Consider the following 20,029-nt stretch of genomic DNA (forward strand, 5'->3'; position numbering starts at 1 on the left):
GACAGATCATCCCTGCATCCTGCCCACTGCCCTGTGTCAGAAGCAATGTAGCAAGACACAGCACATCCACAGCAAAGCTGCTTCACTTAATCAGCAACCCCTTGTATCCTACTACTCTGAAATTATAAAGAAAAAAAAATGAAAAAATCAGTTTAAGAATAATTCTCTTAAGAGCACAAGAATAAAGAATTAAATATCCTTGCAAAGGAGGACCATGCAAACAGGAGACCATTTGGTCCATAACTAGGTCGGATGCAAAAAAAATTATGATAGTGATGAATAGATAAAAATATATAGATCATAAATAAGACAAACTGTCACCTCCATCTAGAGGTGCAGCCTTGAGGGGCTGATGTTTGATCCCCAGACAAGGCCCAGGATTTCTTTGTATCAACTTCGTTTTCACTCCAACTTTTTACGTAATGAGAGCTGGAAGCCAACTACAGCTTGCCTTCTCTTCCTCATCATCATCATCATCATTCTTCTACTCCACATTCTCTTCGTTCTCCTCCCCATTCTTCTACTCCTTCTCCTCCTCCTCCTCCTCATTCTTCTTCTCCTCCTCATTCTTCTCCTCATTCTCTTCATTATCATCCTTCCTCCTCTGCTTCCTCCTTGTCCTGCTCCTCTTCCTCCTTCTACTCCTTCTCCTACTCCTCCTCTGCCTCCTTCCACCCTCCTCCTCCTCTGCCCTCTCCTCCTCATTCTCCTCCTCCTATCATCACATCCTCCTCCTCGTTCTCTTCATTCTCCTCCTCCTCCTATCATCACATCCTCCTCCTCCTCCTCCTCCTCTGCCCTCTCCTCATTCCAAAGGATTACAAAGGAGGAGCATGGCTGGCAGGAGACCTTTTGGTCCATAACTTGGTCAGATGCGGAAAAATGTAATAATGATAAATAAAAGAAAAAGAAAAATTATAATAATATAAATGATAAAATAAATGCATAAGTATAGTTAAATAATAAACAAACAGGTAAATGGTAAATAATAATAAATTGACAGATAACTAGTAATAAATGAATATCAAGCAAGTAGTAATAAACAAACAAATAATATTAAATAAATGGCAGGCATTACAGCATCTTGGTTAGGTGTTTATTTAAATGAATCTTAAAGCTTCAAACTGAACTACATTGCACTTCCTCTGCAGGAAGTTTGTTCCATTCATTAACTACATGGTTGACGAAGTTGTTACTACCCACTTCTGAATTAAATCTATTTCCTGACAGTTTGAGACCATTATTTCTCGTCAGATTCTCATTCAGTGTGAAAATTTTGTCACTTTTGATGTCAATTCCCTTTAGAATCTTAAATACCTGTATCAAGTCACCTCGGAGTCTACGCTATTTTAAGGAAGAGAAGATTCATGTGTTTTACTCCTTCACCACATCCTCCTCCTATCATCACCCCATCCTCCTCTGCCTCCTCCTCCTCCTTCACCTCCTCCACTCCTTATCCTCCTCCTCCCCCTCCTTATCTTCTTCCTCCTCCTTTTACCATCTGATAACGTAGAAAACATTCCATGTCGATACAATACGAACAACATTCCAAATGTTTCTGTAAGGGAGAACCCAAGGGATTCTTCCCCTTTTGGGTCGGCGGGATTTCAGTCAGGGAATCTCGAGGCAACAGCAAATATTATTCCTCCCCCATTATCCGTTGCCCTTATCGTACCTTTCCAGCAAATCCCTTCCTCTCCTAATGTTTGGCACTATTTTTTGTTATTTCTTATATTTTATTATTATGTGCTGTGGTACTATTTATTATTTCATATATTATTATTATTATGTACTGTGTTTTGAGACTCTGCTTCTGACCTAAGGCAGTGGGTGAGATGCAGGGATGACCCGTCATCCAGGAGGAGGGAAGGAGGGAGGGAGGGGTGGTGAGTAGGAGTAGAGTATGTTGAGGATAAAATGGGTGGGATTGGATTTCATGCCTTCGTTTTTGGCTACCTCCCTTATAAGGGGGAAAAAGCCATTGATATATATATATATATATATATATATATATATATATATATATATATATATACACATATATACAGGGTTGCGGAGTCGGATGGTATAAGGTCTGACTCCGACTCCAATTCCTAGGATGCCGACTCCGAATCCGACTCCTTTGATTCCTCCGACTCTGACTCCTTAACTCCTTGGCCCCTACATGGAAACCTATTCTGCAGATCCATATACCAGCCTCCCACACCTATTCAGCAAGCATTTTATATATATTTTTCATGTATATTATTTTTTGTGAAACATTCACTTGTATGATAAATATATATATATGCACACAAGCACGTATATTCATATAAACATATATATATTAAATATATAATGGTATTATTTATGCTCATGATCATCTACCAGCTTATGAGCACTTTCAAATCTGTCATGGCAGAGTTGCCACTTCTAGCTATATATATTTGTTTTTGCTTTGTGCCCCTCCCCTCCCCCTCCAAAAAAAATCATCTGTTATTTCGTTTGTCCATTCTCATAAACCTTCCATCACAATATTAGGAAAAAATGTGACAAATCATGATGAGGAAAGGTTAATGGAGGATGCCCTACCTAGTACTTACTGCAGAATTAATTTCACCATGTTATCATAAAAACCAGGAATCAGTTCAGGAAAGAGAGAGACAACCTTCCCCTGTGCACACTGTTCATAGTTGCTGTTGTTCCTCCCCTTTTTAGTTATCACCAAATGCTGTGACATGCTCTGATGTCATTCCCATCTGGCCTCTGAGACTGGTCAAAGTTTATCTCAGGGCATTATCCTAGCATGACATAGCTCCTACAAAACAGTAAACCACACAAAAACACTTCATTGACTTTTATATACATGAAGACATACGTGCATAGTGCATACATAGTGGATATTTACTATTGTCTACACTGTCATGTACATGTGTACATGATGGAGTTCTAGATGTTAACATAATTTGAATTAATTAGACTGTCAACAAAGGTAAAGTAGCTAGTTTAAATTATTTAAAGATAAAAATCATCTCTGCCAGTTGACAAATTATTCAGGAATTTCAATTAATAATTATATTGAATATTTATTAAAGATAGAAATACATTCCACTGGCTATAAGTCCCATAGTATAGAATGAATGAAATATTAATACAAACTACATTCTGGAAACTTCTATAAATGGTACATATCATGTAACTAGCTATAAAACTATTCTAAACTGGATGGTTATAAAATTTTCTCAACACAACATATAAAATTGTTTAGATTTTTTAAACTTGGAATAATGAGACCTACTGCTTTCTATTTGCACAATAGCAACAAATTATTTCACAGTGCACATCTATAGACGGTATTTTACAGCTGGACTTATGGAGTCAGTCGGATAAAAAAAATTCCGACTCCGACTCCTAGTACTCTTAGTTATCCGACTCCGACTCCCAGCTAAAACCTCCGACTCTCTCTGACTCCGACTCCGACTCCACCTCCACAACTCTGTATTATATATATATATATATTTATATATATATATTTATATATATATATTTATATATATATATATCTGTGTGTGTGTGTTATTTTGACAAATGGAAATAAACTCCACAGCAAGGATTTGAACCTTTGCCGTAGTGACTGCTTATTCTGAAACAAAGGCGATAGCATTTGTCAAAATGACACACAACTTGTAGGATGGCTCACCATAATAAAGACTCGGTGAAATTAGAAGAAAGACTGAGCTGCCCTAGTACTGTCGGGGAACCTCCAGGTCAAGAATCGGGTGGTTCCTTTTATAGTACGGCCTGGGTGGCTCAATGCTATCGCCTTTGTTTTAGAATAAGTAGTCGCTATGGCAAAGGCTCAAGTCCTTGTGGTGGAGTTTATTTCCATATACACTCAAACCTCGTTCATCCGGCCTTCACATATCTGGATTTCTGTTTATCTGGACGTTTTGAAGCAGCTGGGCAGCTAAATATTATTTTCAAAAATAATAGCTGCCTGAAAGACCGAAAAACCACCACGTACGTGAGGCGAACGATACTGAGTTACAGTAGTTTGAAATGTAAACACCAGATGGCGCGCGGCGGGGTATATAAACGATGCTAGTCACGGAGTGAAGGCCATACAACACCTATTTACAATACGCTACCATACAGTCCTACGAATACACCTGTGTCATCATGCCTAATAAAGTCGTGAAACGAAAGCGAGTTGTTCTAACAGTGCGGCAAAAATTGGACTTAATCATGAAACTTGAGGAAGGAGTAAATGTAAGAAATGTGTGTGACGAATTTGGTTGATGATGTGCGTGAATGGCTGGAGGAGCAAGATGAAGTTCAGGGACACCATGAAATGAACGACAACGAAATCATTGCCTCTGTAACCGGTGAAGGGGAGGACAGCAGCAGTGAAGAGGAGCCAGATTTGAACGTGAAGAAAGTTAGGCTTTCTCAACTCCTCCCATACGTCGATGCCTTACTTGATTATACAACAGCACCATCCCTGAAACTGCCTCACATTATAGATCTCTGAGAATGTTGAGGAAATTGATCATCAAGGAGCAGCACCAGGCAGGTTGTCAAGGAAAAATAACGAGTTTTTTCACTTCTGCACCACCAGCTCAAGTCTGTGAACCTGGCCCATCACAAGATGCAAGTACCTCACCACCGGATTTCGAGGGATTTTCATCAGATGAAAACAAGTAAAGAACACTTCTTTCAACCTCAAACCAATGTGTTATGTTCCACTATATGTTGAGGTTAGATGAAGGGTGAGTTTGGGTTTATAATTTTGTATTTTGGACTAAAATAAAAACATTTTCAATATCCGGATTTTTTCATTATCCGGACAGGTAGCTGCACCAATTAATCTGGAAAAATGAGGTTTGAGTGTGTGTGTGTGTGTATATATATATATATGATATATTTATGTATTACATAATCCCTTCCCTTTTCTTCCCATCTTCGTCTTTATCGTACAATTACATGTGGCGACTTTCAGAGTGAGGTGGTCCAGATGTGCAACTTGTACGGAACCGTCCGCCACGTGCGTTTCTCCTCTGGAGCGTCCTCCTCCTCGGAGGGCGGTGGCAGTCTCCCTGGGAGGTCCCCTGGCAGTGCGAGGTCATCCTTCAGAAGGAGGAGCCCGTGCGGGGCCGACAGGAGCAGCACTGCCGGTAGAGGGGACGCCTCGCGACCCTCCTGCTACGTCGACTTCTGCAGGGACGAGGATGCGGTGAGTCCTCCAGGTGCTGAGGGAAGAAGGTGCAGGTCTTCGGTGTTGCTTCCCACCTCTCTCTCTCTCTCTCTTGTGTGCTCTCTCTCCCCCTCTCTCTCTCTCCATCTCTCTCCCCCTCTCTCTCTCTCCATCTCTCTCCCCATCTCTCCCTCTCCCCATCTCTCCCTCTCCCCATCTCTCCCTCTCCCTCTCCCTCCTCTCTCCCTCTCTCCACCATCTCTCTCTTCATCTCTCCACCATCTCTCCCTCTCTCCCTCTCTCCACCATCTCTCTCTCCCTCTCTCCACCATCTCTCCTCCTCTCTCCCCCCATCTCTCTCTCCCACCTTCATCCAGAATTAAAAGAAGCAACGGGGGTCAGTGTTAGTGAACATGAGACAAAATACGTAAAAAATGACAAAGTTACGTATCGTGCGCTAAAAGGGTGAAGTGATTTTATACTTGCATATATTTTAGGCATACAGATCTTTTCTTACTTATTTTCCCCCCCACAGCAGATGTGCGAGAGCTGCTTAATCAGCATCAGTTTGCGTAACTATTGGCTACACATCAAGGGCTTCCAAGGCATTCCGTTTGTGACTGCTACGGAGTACCATAAAGGGCACGACACCTCGAGGGAGTCCTGCCCAAGGAAAGGGAGTACTCCGTACCCCAAAGGTAGTGCTAGAGGCAAAAAGGCTTCCACTGTAGTCAAGGCTGGCCGAGGTGCTGCAGAATGTGACGAATGGGTGAGGGAAGGAAGAGGAAGAAAAGGAATCGGTTGCATTGCGGAACCCGTTGAAGGGGCAGTAGGAGGAGAAGAACTGAATCCTGAGGCATTTGTATTCATTGGGGGAACCTGTCGTAGACATATCATCTAACGGAAACTGTGACCAGAACCTGGAGAACACAGGCATCGAGGAACTCAGCCAGGGTGTTGACGAGACACTCGGGGCCACCGACGCCCCACATGATGCAGCCCAAACTTGGGAAGATCTCTTAATTGAAGTATGCGGAAACTTATTTCCAGAACATGAAGGACGTCAGGAACCCGGAAGTGATAGACCTCGGGAACCTGTTCCTTGGGAGACCTTACTGAAAGGGTACATGTCGAAAGATCAGGTAGATCAATGCGTACAACAAGTTCCCACAGTGAGTCACGAGTCCAATACACAGGAGTTTGATAACCAAGGAAGATGTATTGACAGATTCTGAGCCTGCGGAGGTTAGTGCCGGGATGTCCACAGCTGTAGAAAACTTGCCGCAGGAGCCTGAGTTTACGAATCCAGTGCCAAGGAATATCTTGCCTGAAGAACTGACGTCTGAAGAAGAATTTCAGAAGGATGAGCATCCAGGTGTGAATCGGAACCAAGCGACCTGAGAGGAATTTTATCTTCAGGTTCAGGAGGTTCCTTGTTTAGATGAAGCCAAAGTTCTCGATCCTTCCCTCGGAAACAGAGCAGAAGCAAGCTTGGACCGCAAAAAGGTCACGTGTAAAGCTAACGACGAGGTTTCTAATTCGGCCAAAGAAATTGCCGATAATTACGACAGAGCCGAGGTTGCTGTGTGAGAAGATGCAGGAGTTGTTTGTGTAGAGGTAGTGAAGGCTAAGTACGGACTGACATTCTATGACCATGAAGAGTCCTTTGTGGATTTGTTTAGCTGAAACGATACTGAAAAACCTGCTTTGAAGTATTGGGAGAGCACAGAAGACCCAGACGTTTCTTCTCGACATAAGCCGTGCCCTCCAACAAGCATGATCTAATGTCGTGCAGAAGACAAGTTAAGTAAAAGCGATTCCAACGGAAAATGTTCCTCTCGTAGTCGTGATGCTTCTCCCGCTCCTTCCTCCTCTCCCTCAGCCATTTCGTCCTCTGCCACCTCTCCTAACCCCTTGACGTTGACGGTGAATCAACGAAGTATCCTCTGCTCCTCCGATAACCCACAAGAGTCACTATCCCAGCAGACGACAGCCTCCAGTTCTGGGGCAGAGAACGTAGATGTAGGGAAAGTCGTAAAGAAGAACCATAAGAAGGGTTTGGATACTAAGAGAGGTGGCAGTAATGCCTCGTCTGGTAAGTTCAGTGGAGACTTTTTTTTGTGTGTATATCCAGGAGGTGCCAAGATAAGAGGGAGGGAAGAGGGTGGAGGGGAGCGGAGTGTGATAGGGATGGAATGGGTAGGAGTGGTTTTTGTGCCTTTGTTTTTTGGGGATGAAATGGGTGGGAGTGTTTTTATGCCTTTCCCTTTTTGGCTACCTCCCTTGGAAGGGGGAAGAAGCCTTGGTATATGTATGTATGTATGTATGTTTTTTGGCTACCTCCCTTGTAAGGGGGAAGAAAGCCTTTGGTATATGGATGTATGAATGTGTAATTGGGCCATACATTAGCCCAATTAGTGTGATTCCTGGGACATGCTTTGGGCATTGTTGCATTTTTAGGGTTATATATATGTATATTATTATTATTATTATTTAAATTTTGAAAGTAATAAGAAATATTTTGGAAAGAAATTAAGAGAGGAAGAGGAGGCGAATCAAGTAGAGAAGAAAAGGTAAAAGGTGCAGATGGAGAGATGATAATGGAAGAAAAGGCAGTAAGGGGAAGATGGGCAGAATATTTAAGGGAGTTGCTAAATGTGAAGGAGGATAGGGATGGAAAGATAGCTGCAGTGGGAAATGCTAAAGAAATGACCGTGATGAGTGAGGAAAATGGAGGAGAAATAAGGAAGGATGTAGTGAAGGCAGTTGTTGGGATGTTGAGGGTGGGTGAGGTGCCTGGTCTGGATGGATGCCATGTAGGATGTGTGAGAGGAGGAGGTACAGTGATGATGGACTGGCTGGTGAGGTTATTTAATGTTTGCTGGAGAGAGGGTAGAGTGCTGGAGGAGTGCCTGTGTAGTTCCACTTTACAGGGGAGAAGGGGACGAGTGTGAGTGTGGTGGTTTTGGAGGGATTAGCTTGTTAAGTGTAGTTGGGAAGGCTTATGGGAGGATCTTGATTGAGAGGATTAGGAGAGGAAGAGAGGGAGTAATTGGTGAGGAACAGTGTGGATTTGGGACGGGTGGGGGTTGTGTGGATCGGGTTTTTGTGGTAAGACAGATATGTGAGAAAGCTATAGGAAAGGGGAAGGATGTTTTTTTTTTGCTTTTATGGATCTGGAAAAGGCTTGTGACAGGGTAGACAGGAAGGCACTGTGGGAGGTTTTGCAGATTTACGGGATAGGAGGAAAGCTTCTGGGAGCTGTCAAGAGTTTTTATGAGGGTAGTAGAGCTTGTGTCAGGATTGAAAATGGAGAGGGTGAGTGGTTTGAGGTAAAGGTGGGACTTCGTCAGGGATGCGTTGTGTCGCCCTGGCTGTTCAACTTGTACATGGATGGGTGGGTGCGGGGGTGGTGCGAGGGGGTTGGAGATGGTTGAAGAAAATGGAGAGGAGTGGGAGGTGAGCCAGCTGTTGTTTGCAGACAACACAGCGCTTGATGCAGGATTGGAGGAGGGATTGAGGAAGTTGGTGACAGAGTTTGGGAGAGTGTGTGATAGAAGAAAGCTAAAGATAAATGTGGGTAAAAGTAAGGTGATGAGATGTACAGGGGGTGAGGGTGGTGGTAGACTGGAAGTGAGCATTGGGGGAGAGCGACTGGAGGAGGTGGATGGTTTTGGATACTTGGATGTGAATGTAGCGGGAGAGGGTGGAGTGGGGGTGGAGGTGGAATGTAGATTGGGAGAAGCAAGTGAATGCCTTGGTGGATTGAAGGGTGTAGTGAGGAATGGACATTTGGGAGGGGATGCTGGGAGGAGACTGTGTGGGGGAGGAGTGATTGTGCCGGCAGCACTGTGTGGGGTGGAAGCATGGAATGTAAGAGAGGAGGAGAGAAGGAATTTGAATGTGTTTGAGATGAGTTGTCTGAGAGGTGTGGTGGGGGTTGCTGGGCTGGATGGAGTGAGAAATGAGGAGGTGAGGAGGAGAACAGGGGTGGAAGGGGGGTTGGGAGGTGGGGTTGATGAAGGAGTGTTGGGATGGTTTGGATACGTGGGGGGGAGTGAGGGGGGACTGGTAGGGGGGTGTGGAGGGAGTGAGCATGGGGGGACGTCCTGGGGTGGGGTGGGTGGATGGGGTGAGGGGGGCTTTGGGGAGGAGGTGGGTGTCTGTTGAGGAAGGAGGGGAGAGGACGGAGGGTGGGGGTGAATGGAGAGTGGTTGTATGTGGATGATGATGTGGTGCGTGGGGAGGAAAGGGTGGGGGGATGGGGGGTGAGGTAGTATGTGTGAGCAAAATTTGACACAGCCTGAAGGGATTTCTCTCCGTCTTCTTATATGCATGGGGGAATGGAGAGGGGGGGGTCGCCGATTTGATGAAGCGGCCTTGCTGTGGATGTGCTGTGTCTTGCAACGCTGCTTCTGACCCAGGGCGGTGGACAAGGTGCAGGGATGATCCGTGGTCCAGGAGGTGCTAAGATGGGAGGGAGGGTGGAGGGGTGTGGAGTGTATTTAGGGATGGAATGGGTGGGAATGATTTTATGCCTTTTCCTTTTTGGCTACCTCCCTAGTAAGGGGGAAAAAGCCTTGGTATATGTATGTGTGCATGTATGTATTATTATTATTATGTGGGAGTGGATTTTTGCCTTTGACTACCTCCCTTGTAAGGAGGAATAAGTTGTTGGTATGTCTATGTATTATTTTGTTATTTGTATATATATATATATATATATATATATATATATATATATATATATATATATAACATTACTTTATTATATATTTATATGTATATATATATTTATTACTTTATTATCTATATATATATATTTTTTTTATTACTTTTTTTTTTTAGTATATTGGTACAATATTAAATTTTATACTAGAAAGATTCCTTATGATATATAGTTTTTAAGTTTGTAGTTTAAATTGTAACCATATATTGGAAGGTTATTACATTGCTTTGTTGGATAAGCTGAATTGTGTAACTTTGATTAATCTTTGTCAGTATATAGCCTCCTTGTAGATGGATTAGAAAAAAAAATTATAGTAGTGACTCCCTGTTTTGGCTCAGTAGGATTTTGAATGTCTCTGATTTTTACCAGAGTTCGTTTGTGCTAGCAGGTGCATCCGCTGCTGCATCGGGAACGGGTTGGAAGTGTCCAGATTTTTTTTTTTTTTTTTTCTTCCTCTAGGTCTCTTCTGTAATTATCTTTTTTTGATTTTCTTTTCTTGTCCTCTTGTTTTTCCATTGTCCCATTTCAATAAATCATTCTTATCTAAGATTTCTGTTCCTTTCATAAGTCTATAGATAGTAGGTCTCCTCTTTCCCTTCTTTGTTCCAGAGTTGGTAATTCTAATTTGGACAGTCATTTAGTGGTGCTACTATAGCGTGAGGTCTACCATACTATAGCGTGAAGTCTACCATACTATAGCGTGAGGTCTACCATTTCTATGTATTTATTTTAGGGATTAACACATATTTTGTACATATCCTAGGAGCAACTTAGATAATTGGATTTCTAATTACATTTATATTAAAGGAAGAAATGTAAAAATAAACATGTTATCATATATTTCCATACATTTATTCTAGCGATACACACTTTGTACATCTTCTAAGAATGATACAAATAGGTTATGTTAGGTCACGTCACGTGGATAGGTCACGTTTTTTTTTATGTATTTGGGCAGGACACATGTTTGATTGGATCACAGGTGAGGGGAGCATCCTGGAGGAATGCGGATCACGTGGTAGACCTCAGGGTGCACCTGGGTAGGCGACATATGGTGGTAGACCTCACGCTATAGTAGCACCCATTTAGTTGTGTTAACTGGTCAGACTATATTAGGGGATTAGAATAATGCCACCATATTCCCCAGTAGGTTATAAAAGGTAAATAAACTTTCGAAATCTTCCCATATTTTGTAATATTCAGAGTTGAGGGAAAAGTACGCTGATTGAATTACCCCATTATGAAGAGGATTAAGGTTTACGTTATTGGCGCAGTGAAATTAATCGTCCATCATCCAGGAGGTGCCAAGATAAGAGGGAGGGAAGAGGGGAGTGGAGTGTGATAGGGATGGAATGGGTGGTGGGAGTGGTTCCTATGCCTTTTTCTTTTGGCTACCTCCTGTGTAAGGGGGAAAAAAAGCCTGTATTTACCTAGTTGTATTTTGCGGGAAGGGGAGCTATGCTCGTGTTGTCCCGCCATTGTATCTCTCAGTGTCTAGTTTGCTTTTAAACTCGTGAATGGTTTTTGCGCTTACTATTTCATTATCCAGTTTGTTCCAAGTGTCTAAAACTCTATGTGGAAAACTGTTTTTCTTTAGTTCTCTTCTATAGCTATGTTTTCTTAATTTCCTTCCATGTCCTCTTGTGTTTCTCTTGTCCCAGTTTAGTAATTCTTCTCTATCAAGTATCTCTGTGCCTTTCATGATTCTGTAGATGGTCAGTAGGTCTCCTCTCTCTCTTCTTTCCTCCAGTGTCGGTAGCTCCAGTTTAGCCAATCTCTCCTTGTATGATAGGTTTGCAAGTGCAGGTGCCATTTTTGTAGCCGCTCTTTGGATTCTTTCTATTTCCTTTATGTTCTTTTTGGTACTGGGGGACCACAATGTCGCCACATACTCTAGTCTAGGCCTTATCAATGTAACCAAAATTTTTTTTATCATGTCTTCGTCCAGGTAAGCAAAAGCCACTTTTATTGATCTTAGCAAGTTGTAAGTCTCCCCGACAATTTTGTTAATCTGTGTATCATAGGACAAGTCGTTTGTGATAATAACTCCCAAGTCTTTTTCGGATCCTACTTTCATTACTTCCTTGGTTCCAATTGTATATTTTCTTGATATTCTGTTTTTGCTTTTTCCAAACTCCATTATGCTACACTTCTTAGTATTAAAATCCACTTCCCATTTCTGACTCCAGTTCCATACCCTATTCAGATCTTCTTGCAGTGCTTCACAGTCCTTATCAGTTTCTACTTTCCTTAACAGTTCAGCATCATCAGCAAAGAAGCTCATGTAACAGTTCACGCCCTTGTCCATATCATTCATATAGATAGCAAACATTATTGGTGCCAGTACAGATCCTTGCGGTACTCCACTGATCACCTCTTTCCAATCTGAATATTTTTCTCTGAGCACTACTCTCATCTTTCTTCCAGTCAGGAAGTCCTCCATCCATTTTAGTAGGTTCCCTTGTATTCCTCCTATGTGTTCCAGTTTTTTTAGTAATTTTCTGTGTGGTACTTTGTCAAATGCTTTTTGCAAGTCTAGGAATGCACAATCAGCCCATCCATTTCTTTCTTGCACTATGTCTATTAGTCTTGAGTAGAAGCATATCAAGTTTGTGGTGCATGATCTACCTTGTCTGAACCCGAATTGTCTTGGGTTTAATATGTTGTTATCTTCCAGGTGTTTTACCCATCTATTCTTGATGATTTTCTCACAAATTTTGGCTATAGTGCTTGTCAGTGATATTGGTCTATAGTTGGTGGGTTCTTCCTTGTTTCCTCCTTTATATATTGGTACAATGTTAGCATTTTTCCAGTCATTAGGTATCTTTCCTTCCTTGAGTGAGCTATTTATTATGATGTGTATTTTGTCCGTTAGCTCTTCTTTGCATTCTTTTAGAATCCAATTTGCAATTCCATCCGGGCCATGTGATTTTCTGACATCCAGTCTTGATAGATGTTCTGATATTTCTTTTTGTGATGTTGTAAATTCACTCATGTGGGGAGAATGTTTGTTATTATCTACGTCCCAATTTTGTATTTTCTCTCTGGTGAAGACAGATTTAAAAGTGGTTGTTCATGATTTCGGCCATCTCTAATTCTTCTGTGTATTCTATATTTCCTTGGCATAGTTTCACTAGTTCCTGTTTGGTTTTAAGTTTGCCATTTACATACCGGTAGAATAGCTTGGGCTGATCTTTGCATTTATCTATAATATCCTTCTCATGGTTCCTTTTCTTCTCTCTTCTCACATTAACATACTCATTTCTATAGTTTATATAAATTTGCCATTTGCTTTGTTTTTTGTCTTTTCTCCACCTTTTCCAAGCTTTGTCCCTTCTGTCTTTTGCCTCACTGCATCTTTGGTTGAACCAACATTTAATGTACTCTCTCTCTCGCTTTTGTCTTGGTACATGCCTGTTTACCCCTTCATTGTAATTATCCAACAGTATATTCCATTTCTCTTCCACTGTTGTCTCTTCCATATAGAATTTTTCCCAGTTTGCATTCTGGAAGAATGTCTTTAGTTTTGCAAAGTCTGTTTTGTTGTACATCAATCTTCCTTTCCTATGCTTTTTGCTCCTCTTCATCTCTATTTCTTCCTTTAGTACAGTTTCGGTGAGTACATGGTCACTCTTTCCAATTGGTGTCTTGTAGTGGACTTTGTCCACTATTTCAGGTTTCGTTGTAAATATTAAATCTAGTTTTGGTAAAATATGTATGTATGTAAGATTAATCATCGACTTTTTTGCTTGATCTCAGTTGGTACCAAAAGCTTACAGCAATCAAGAAGTGTTGCAGGAAGGTGAGGGAGATTTGTCTGTATTGGAAGACCACCAGAAGGAGAAGAGAAGCCCCAATGACTTTGCCCTTTGGAAGGCTTCCAAACCTGGAGAACCCTCTTGGGATTCACCTTGGGGTCCTGGGTGATCTGGGTGGCACATTGAGTGATCCGCTATGGCATCCAGCATACTCGGAGATTCTATGGACATTCACACAGGTCAGTATTATAAGTACTTATAAATATACCAAGGTTTTTTCCACCTTAAAAGGGAGGAAGCCAAAGTCAAAAGGTATAATTCCATTCCCACCCATTTCATCCTCACCCACTGCCAGGGCCCCGACAAGGGGAGAGGCAGGTGGAGGGCAATGCCCCAGGGCGGCACTTTTGGTGAAAAGAAGGTAAAGCAAAGTCCCCCCTAATGTACTGTTAATGCATGATTTATTTATCACGAGTTGTGTGTATAAACACTGTTTTGTGGATGAATGTGACGTGTGAATCGTGCTAGTGACCATCAAATGTGGAAGGTGGTGATGTGTGTGTGTGTGTGTATTTACCTAGTTGTATTTTACGGGAAGGGGAGCTATGCTCGTGATGTTCCGTCTTCATATCTCATTTTATCTAAACTATTTTTAAATTCATGTATTGTTTTTGCACACACCACTTTCTCATCTAACTTGTTCCAACTGTCTATTACTCTGAGGAAAGCTGTTCTTTTTCAAATCTCTTCTATAGCTGTCTTTTTTTATTTTCTTTCTGTGTCCTCTTGTATTTTTGTCATCCCATTTTATCAGATTCTCTCTATCAGTAATTTCTATGCCTTTCATGATTCTGTAAATAGCTATCAAATCTCCTCTCTCTCTTTGCTCTAGTGTCTGTAGTTCAAGTTTTTCTAGTCTCTCTTCATATGATAGTTTTGAGAGTGTTGGTGCCAATTTTGTAATTGCTCTTTGTATTCTTTCAAGTTTTTTTAAACATTTTTTTGTACTTGGCGACCATATCGTTGCTGCATATTCCAATCTTGGTCTTATCAGGGTGATTATTATTTTCTTCACCATTTCTTCATCCAGGTATGTAAATGCAACTTTGATTGTTCTTATTAAATTATAAGTTTCTCCAAAAATCTTATTTATATGTTTCTCAGGTGACATATTATTCATAACAATGACTCCCAGGTCCTTCTCATTTTCTACTTTTTTTATTCCTTCTTCTCCCAATTTATATGCTCCTGTTATTCTGTTTTTGCTTTTTCCAAATTCCATTATACTACACTTTTTTGTATTGAACTCCATCTCCCACTTCCTACTCCATTCCTGTACTTTTAGATCTCTTTGTAGTGATTCACAATCTTCTTCTGTTTTCACTCTTTTCAGTAGCTTTGTATCATCTGTAAAGAAGCTCATATAGCTTTCTATTCCCTCATCCATATCATTAATATATATAGCAAACATTATTGGGGCCAGAACTGTTCCCTGCGGAACACCGCTTATTACCTCATCCCATTTTGAGTGTTGGTCTCTTATCACTACTCTCATTTTTCTTTCTTGCAAAAAGTCTTCCATCCAATTTAGCAGTTTGCCCTGTATTCCTCCTTCAGTTTCTAATTTCTTAAGCAACTTCTTATGTGGTACTTTGTCGAAAGCTTTCTTTAGGTCTAGAAATGCACAGTCAGCCCATCCATCTCTTTCTTGTATTATATCTATTAGCCTTGAATAGAAACATATTAAATTGGTGATGCATGATCGTCCTTGTCTGAATCCAAATTGTCTTGGATTTAGCACGTTTTTTTTTCTAAATATTTTACCTATCTACTTTTGATAATTCTTTCACAGATTTTTGCTATTGTACTTGTTAGAGAGACTGCTCTATAGTTGTTAGGGTCTTCTTTATTTCCTCCTTTATATATAGGTACCATATTTGCTTTTTTCCAATCTTCTGGAACTTTTCCTTCTTTCAAGGAACTGTTTAGTATGCTATGTATTTTGTCTGCCAGATCATTCCTGCATTCTTTCAAAATCCAGTTTGCTATTTTATCTGGTCCATGCGATTTTCTGACATCAAGATTACTCAAGTGTTTCAATATTTCATTCTTTGTTACTTCTATTTCTTTCATAGGGGGGACTTTCTCTTTCCATTCATTCTCATCAGGTTGTATGTTCTCCCTTGTAAACACTGATTTAAAATGTTTGTTCATAATTTCCACCATTTCCATTTCCTCTGTGTATTCAACTCCCCCTTGTCTTAATTTCTCCAAGTCTTGTTTGTTTTTCAGTTTATTGTTTACAAATCTGTAGAATAGTTTTGGTTGATCTTTACACTTTTCTATGACATCTTTTTCATATTTTCTCTTTTCCTCTCTGCACGTTTGTACATAATCATTTCTATAACAGGTATATATTTTCCATTTTTCAGGTCTGTCTTTTTTCCATCTGGTCCAGGCTTTGTCTCTTTTGTCTTTTAACTCCCTACAACTTTTGTTGTACCAGCACTTTACATATTCTTTTTCTTGTTTTTGTCTTGGGACATACTTTTCCACTCCTTATTTGTAGATTTTTGTTAAATATTCCATTCTCTTCTACTGTTGTTTCTTCTTTGTATATTTCTTCCCAGTTTTCTTTTTGAAAGAATTCTCTTATTTTATCAAAGTTTGTTTTTTCATACATCATTCTTCCTTTTCTATATTGTTCATTTCTTTCCATACATTTTTCTTCGTTAAGTTCCAGTTCAATCAATATGTGGTCACTTTTACTTATTGATGTTTTATATTCAATCTTGTCCACTATTCTAGGTTCAGATGTAATTATTAGGTCTAGTCTCGATGGATCTTCTTCATTTCTATACCTAGTGTTCTCCTGTATCCATTGTGTCATTGTATGGTCAGTAATCATCTCAAGTAGAGCGTTTCCCCATGAGCTGTCTCCACCCTTTACTGTCATTTCTTCCCAGCAGATTTCTTTGCAATTAAAGTTGCCCATCATAACTATTCTTCCTCCATCTTCCATTATCTTGTTTAATGCTATCTTTGTGTCCTCTAACATACTTTTATGTTCACTCTCTTCCCATGAGGCTGTTTTCAGGGGCACATAATTTATCACAAACTTTCTGCTCTTCTTATCTCTGTCTTCTACTTCCATCATTATCATCTCTACTGTATTCTTTCCATATGTGACACACTTCACGTTTATATCCTTAGTCAGGAACATAACTCCATCCCCTTGCTTTTTCACTCTGTTTCTAATCCAATAATTATATGCATCATGTCCTACACTGTTGGGTGGTAGTGGACCTTTTAATTTTGTTTCTACAATTCCCATTATGTCTGGTTCTTTTTCTTTCAAATAATCATTCAGCTCATTCAATCCTGTTATTAATCCATCTATATTTGTGTAAGACACTCTTAGTTTTCTGCCACTTCCATTGTGTTCTCTGTTTCCCTTTTGTTTTTCTCTTGTATGTTGACTATCTTTAGTTTCATATTCACTACTCTCCAATAGAATCTCTCTTTTTCTGACTCCGTTCTGTTCTCATTTTTTTCCTTAGCTTGAAGTCTTTTCTGTTTTTCTTCCTCTCTTTCCTCTTTATTCATTTCCCTTTTTATCCATACCTTTTTATATTGTTCACTTATTGCTAGTTTCCCTGTTTTGGATAAGATATTCTCTGCCGTCGTTTGTGACTTGAATTTAATCTTAATTGGTCTGGTCTTATCTATGCTATACTTTCCGAGTCTAAATTTCTCTTCGATTTGCTTCATAATTTCCGGTTCATCTTCTTGAACTGATTCTAGTAATTGGCTTACTTTTTCATTTTCCTCTTTGATTCTTGTGGTTCTATCTGAGTTGTGTTTCTCTTCCATTCCTAATATAATTATACATTTCTTCTTGTCTGCTAAATCTCTTACTATATTCTCCTTTTGTCTCATCACTTTAATAACTGAGTCTTCAGTATGTTCTTTCAATTGCTGTTTGACTATGTCAGTGAATGAAACTTTATTGTTTTCTTGGGTTGCTTTCCAATTCTTAGCTTCTTTAGTTATGGCCTCTCTGTTTTCTTTACTATTCCTCTTCAATTCCTCATTCTCCACCTTTACTTCTCTTAACTGTCTTTTTAGGTCTTCTATTTCATCAGTTAAGTTTTTGTTCGCCTTCTCTAGTTCTTCCAATTTTTCAAACCTCTCGGCAATTTTTGTCATTTCGCCAAACCTAACTTCCCAGTTGTCAGACATTTGTTGAAGTTTTTCCTCCAGATTTGTCAGTTGGGGGAGGTTGGTATCCGCTGCCCTTTCATTAAATCCTTGGAAATTATCATCCTCACCTTCCATTGAACTGCTCTTATCTATGTTTCTGATCTTTACATTTTTATTAGACATTTCGTCATCACTCAACTGGTCGGGGGGCCGTTTGTTGTTTACTTTTCGTCTGTCTGCCTGGGCCAAGTCCTCTCCTTCCTCATTTCCTTCCATTTCCCTCAGCAATCCCTCCCCTTATCCTCTTTCCCTATTTTCCCACTACACCACGAGCAATTTCCCCCACTCTGTAAATACAACAGGTACTTCCTTTGCTTTGGTATCCTCTATTTTTCACTTTTTCTTCAGAATGTCCTCTACGCCGTCCGTTCACTGAAGAGTGTGTGTGTGTGTGTGTGTGTGTATTTACCTAGTTGTATTTTGCGGGAAGGGGAGCTATGCTCGTGATGTCCCGCCATTGTATCTCGCAGTGTCTAGTTTGTTTTTAAACTCATGAATGGTTTTTGCGCATACTATTTCATTATCCGTTTGTTCCAAGTGTCCAAAACTCTATGTGGAAAACTGTTTTTCTTCAGTTCTCTTCTATAGCTATGTTTTTTTATTTTCTTTCCATGTCCTCTTGTGTTTCTTTTGTCCCAGTTAAATAAGTTCTCTCTATCAAGTATCTCTGCCTTTCATGATTCTGTAGATGGTCAATAGGTCTTCTCTCTTCTTTGCTCCAGTGTCAGTAACTCCAGTTTAGCCAATCTCTCCTTGTATGATAGGTTTGCAAGTGCAGGTGCCATTTTTGTAGCTGTTCTTTGGATTCTTTCTATTTTCTTTATATTCTTTTTGGTACTGGGGACCACAATGTCGCTGCATACTCTAATCTAGGCCTTATCAATGTAATCAATATTTTTTTTATTATGTCTTTGTCCAAGTATGCAAATGCCACTTTTATTGATCTTAGCAAGTTGTAAGTCTCCCCGACAATTTTGTTAATCTGTATATCATAGGACAAGTCGTTCGTGATAATTACTCCCAAATCTTTTTCGGATCCTACTTTCTTTTTTTTCTTTGGTTCCAATTGTATATTTTCCTGATATTCTGTTTTTGCTTTTTCCAAACTCCATTATGCTACACTTCTTAGTATTAAAGTCCACTTCCCATTTCTGACTCCAGTTCCATACCCTATTTAGGTCTTCTTGCAGTGCTTCACAGTCCTCATCAGTTTCTACTTTAATTAACAGTTTGGTGTCATCAGCAAAGAAGCTCGTGTAGCAGTTCACGTCCTCGTCCATGTCATTCATATAGATAGCAAACATTATTGGTGCCAGTACAGATCCTTGCGGTACTCCACTGACCACCTCTTTTTAATCTGAATATTTTTCTCTGAGCACTACTCTCATCTTTCTACCAGTCAGGAAGTCCACCATCCATTTTAGTAGGTTTCCCTGTATTCCTCCTATGTGTTCCAGTTTTTTTTAGTAATTTTCTGTGTGGTACTTTGTCAAATGCTTTTTGCAAGTCTAGGAATGCACAATCAGCCCATCCATTTCTTTCTTGCACTATGTCTATTAGTCTTGAGTAAAAGCATATTAAGTTTGTGGTACATGATCTTCCTTGTCTGAACCCGAATTGTCTTGGGTTTAATATGTTATTGTCTTCCAGGTGTTTTACCCATCTATTCTTGATTATTTTCTCACAAATTTTGGCTATGGTGCTTGTTAGTGATACTGGCCTATAGTTGGTGGGTTCTTCCTTGTTTCCTCCTTTATATATTGGTACAATGTTAGCATTTTTCCAGTCCTCGGGTATCTTTCCTTCTTTGAGTGAGCTGTTTATTAAGATGTGTATTTTGTCCATTAGTTCTTCTTTGCATTCCTTTAGAATCCAATTTGCAATACCATCCGGGCCATGTGATTTTCTGACATCCAGTCTTGATAGATGTTCTGATATTTCTTTTAGTGATGCTGTAAACTCACTCGTGTGTGTGTATTTACCTAGTTGTATTTTACGGGAAGGGGTGCTATGTTCGTGTTGTCCTGTCTTCATATCTCATTTTATCTACACTATTTCTAAATTATGTATTGTTTTTACACCACTTTCTCATCTAACTTGTTCCAA

At 40.1% G+C, this 20,029-nt stretch overlaps 1 protein-coding gene across 2 annotated transcripts in view; it reads left to right on the top strand.

Annotated features, from left to right (window-relative positions):
• LOC143031017 (uncharacterized) overlaps window positions 1-14,102 on the top strand; it is a 46,135-nt gene extending 32,033 nt beyond the window's left edge. Inside the window, exons 2-4 of one of the 2 annotated variants that reach the window (XM_076194357.1) lie at window positions 4,979-5,212; window positions 5,709-7,268; window positions 13,662-14,102. In XM_076194357.1, coding sequence (XP_076050472.1) covers window positions 4,994-5,212; window positions 5,709-6,074 — 585 coding nt within the window. In that variant the 5' untranslated portion in view covers window positions 4,979-4,993 and the 3' untranslated portion in view covers window positions 6,075-7,268; window positions 13,662-14,102. The remainder of the gene's footprint in view (window positions 1-4,978; window positions 5,213-5,708; window positions 7,269-13,661) is intronic. The other variant, XM_076194358.1, reaches the window with a different exon arrangement.
• Window positions 14,103-20,029: the final 5,927 nt, after the last annotated feature.

This window comes from Oratosquilla oratoria, chromosome 12 (assembly GCF_046742065.1).
Source record: "Oratosquilla oratoria isolate Oo_2021 chromosome 12, ASM4674206v1, whole genome shotgun sequence".
NCBI classification, from domain to species: domain Eukaryota; kingdom Metazoa; phylum Arthropoda; class Malacostraca; order Stomatopoda; family Squillidae; genus Oratosquilla; species Oratosquilla oratoria.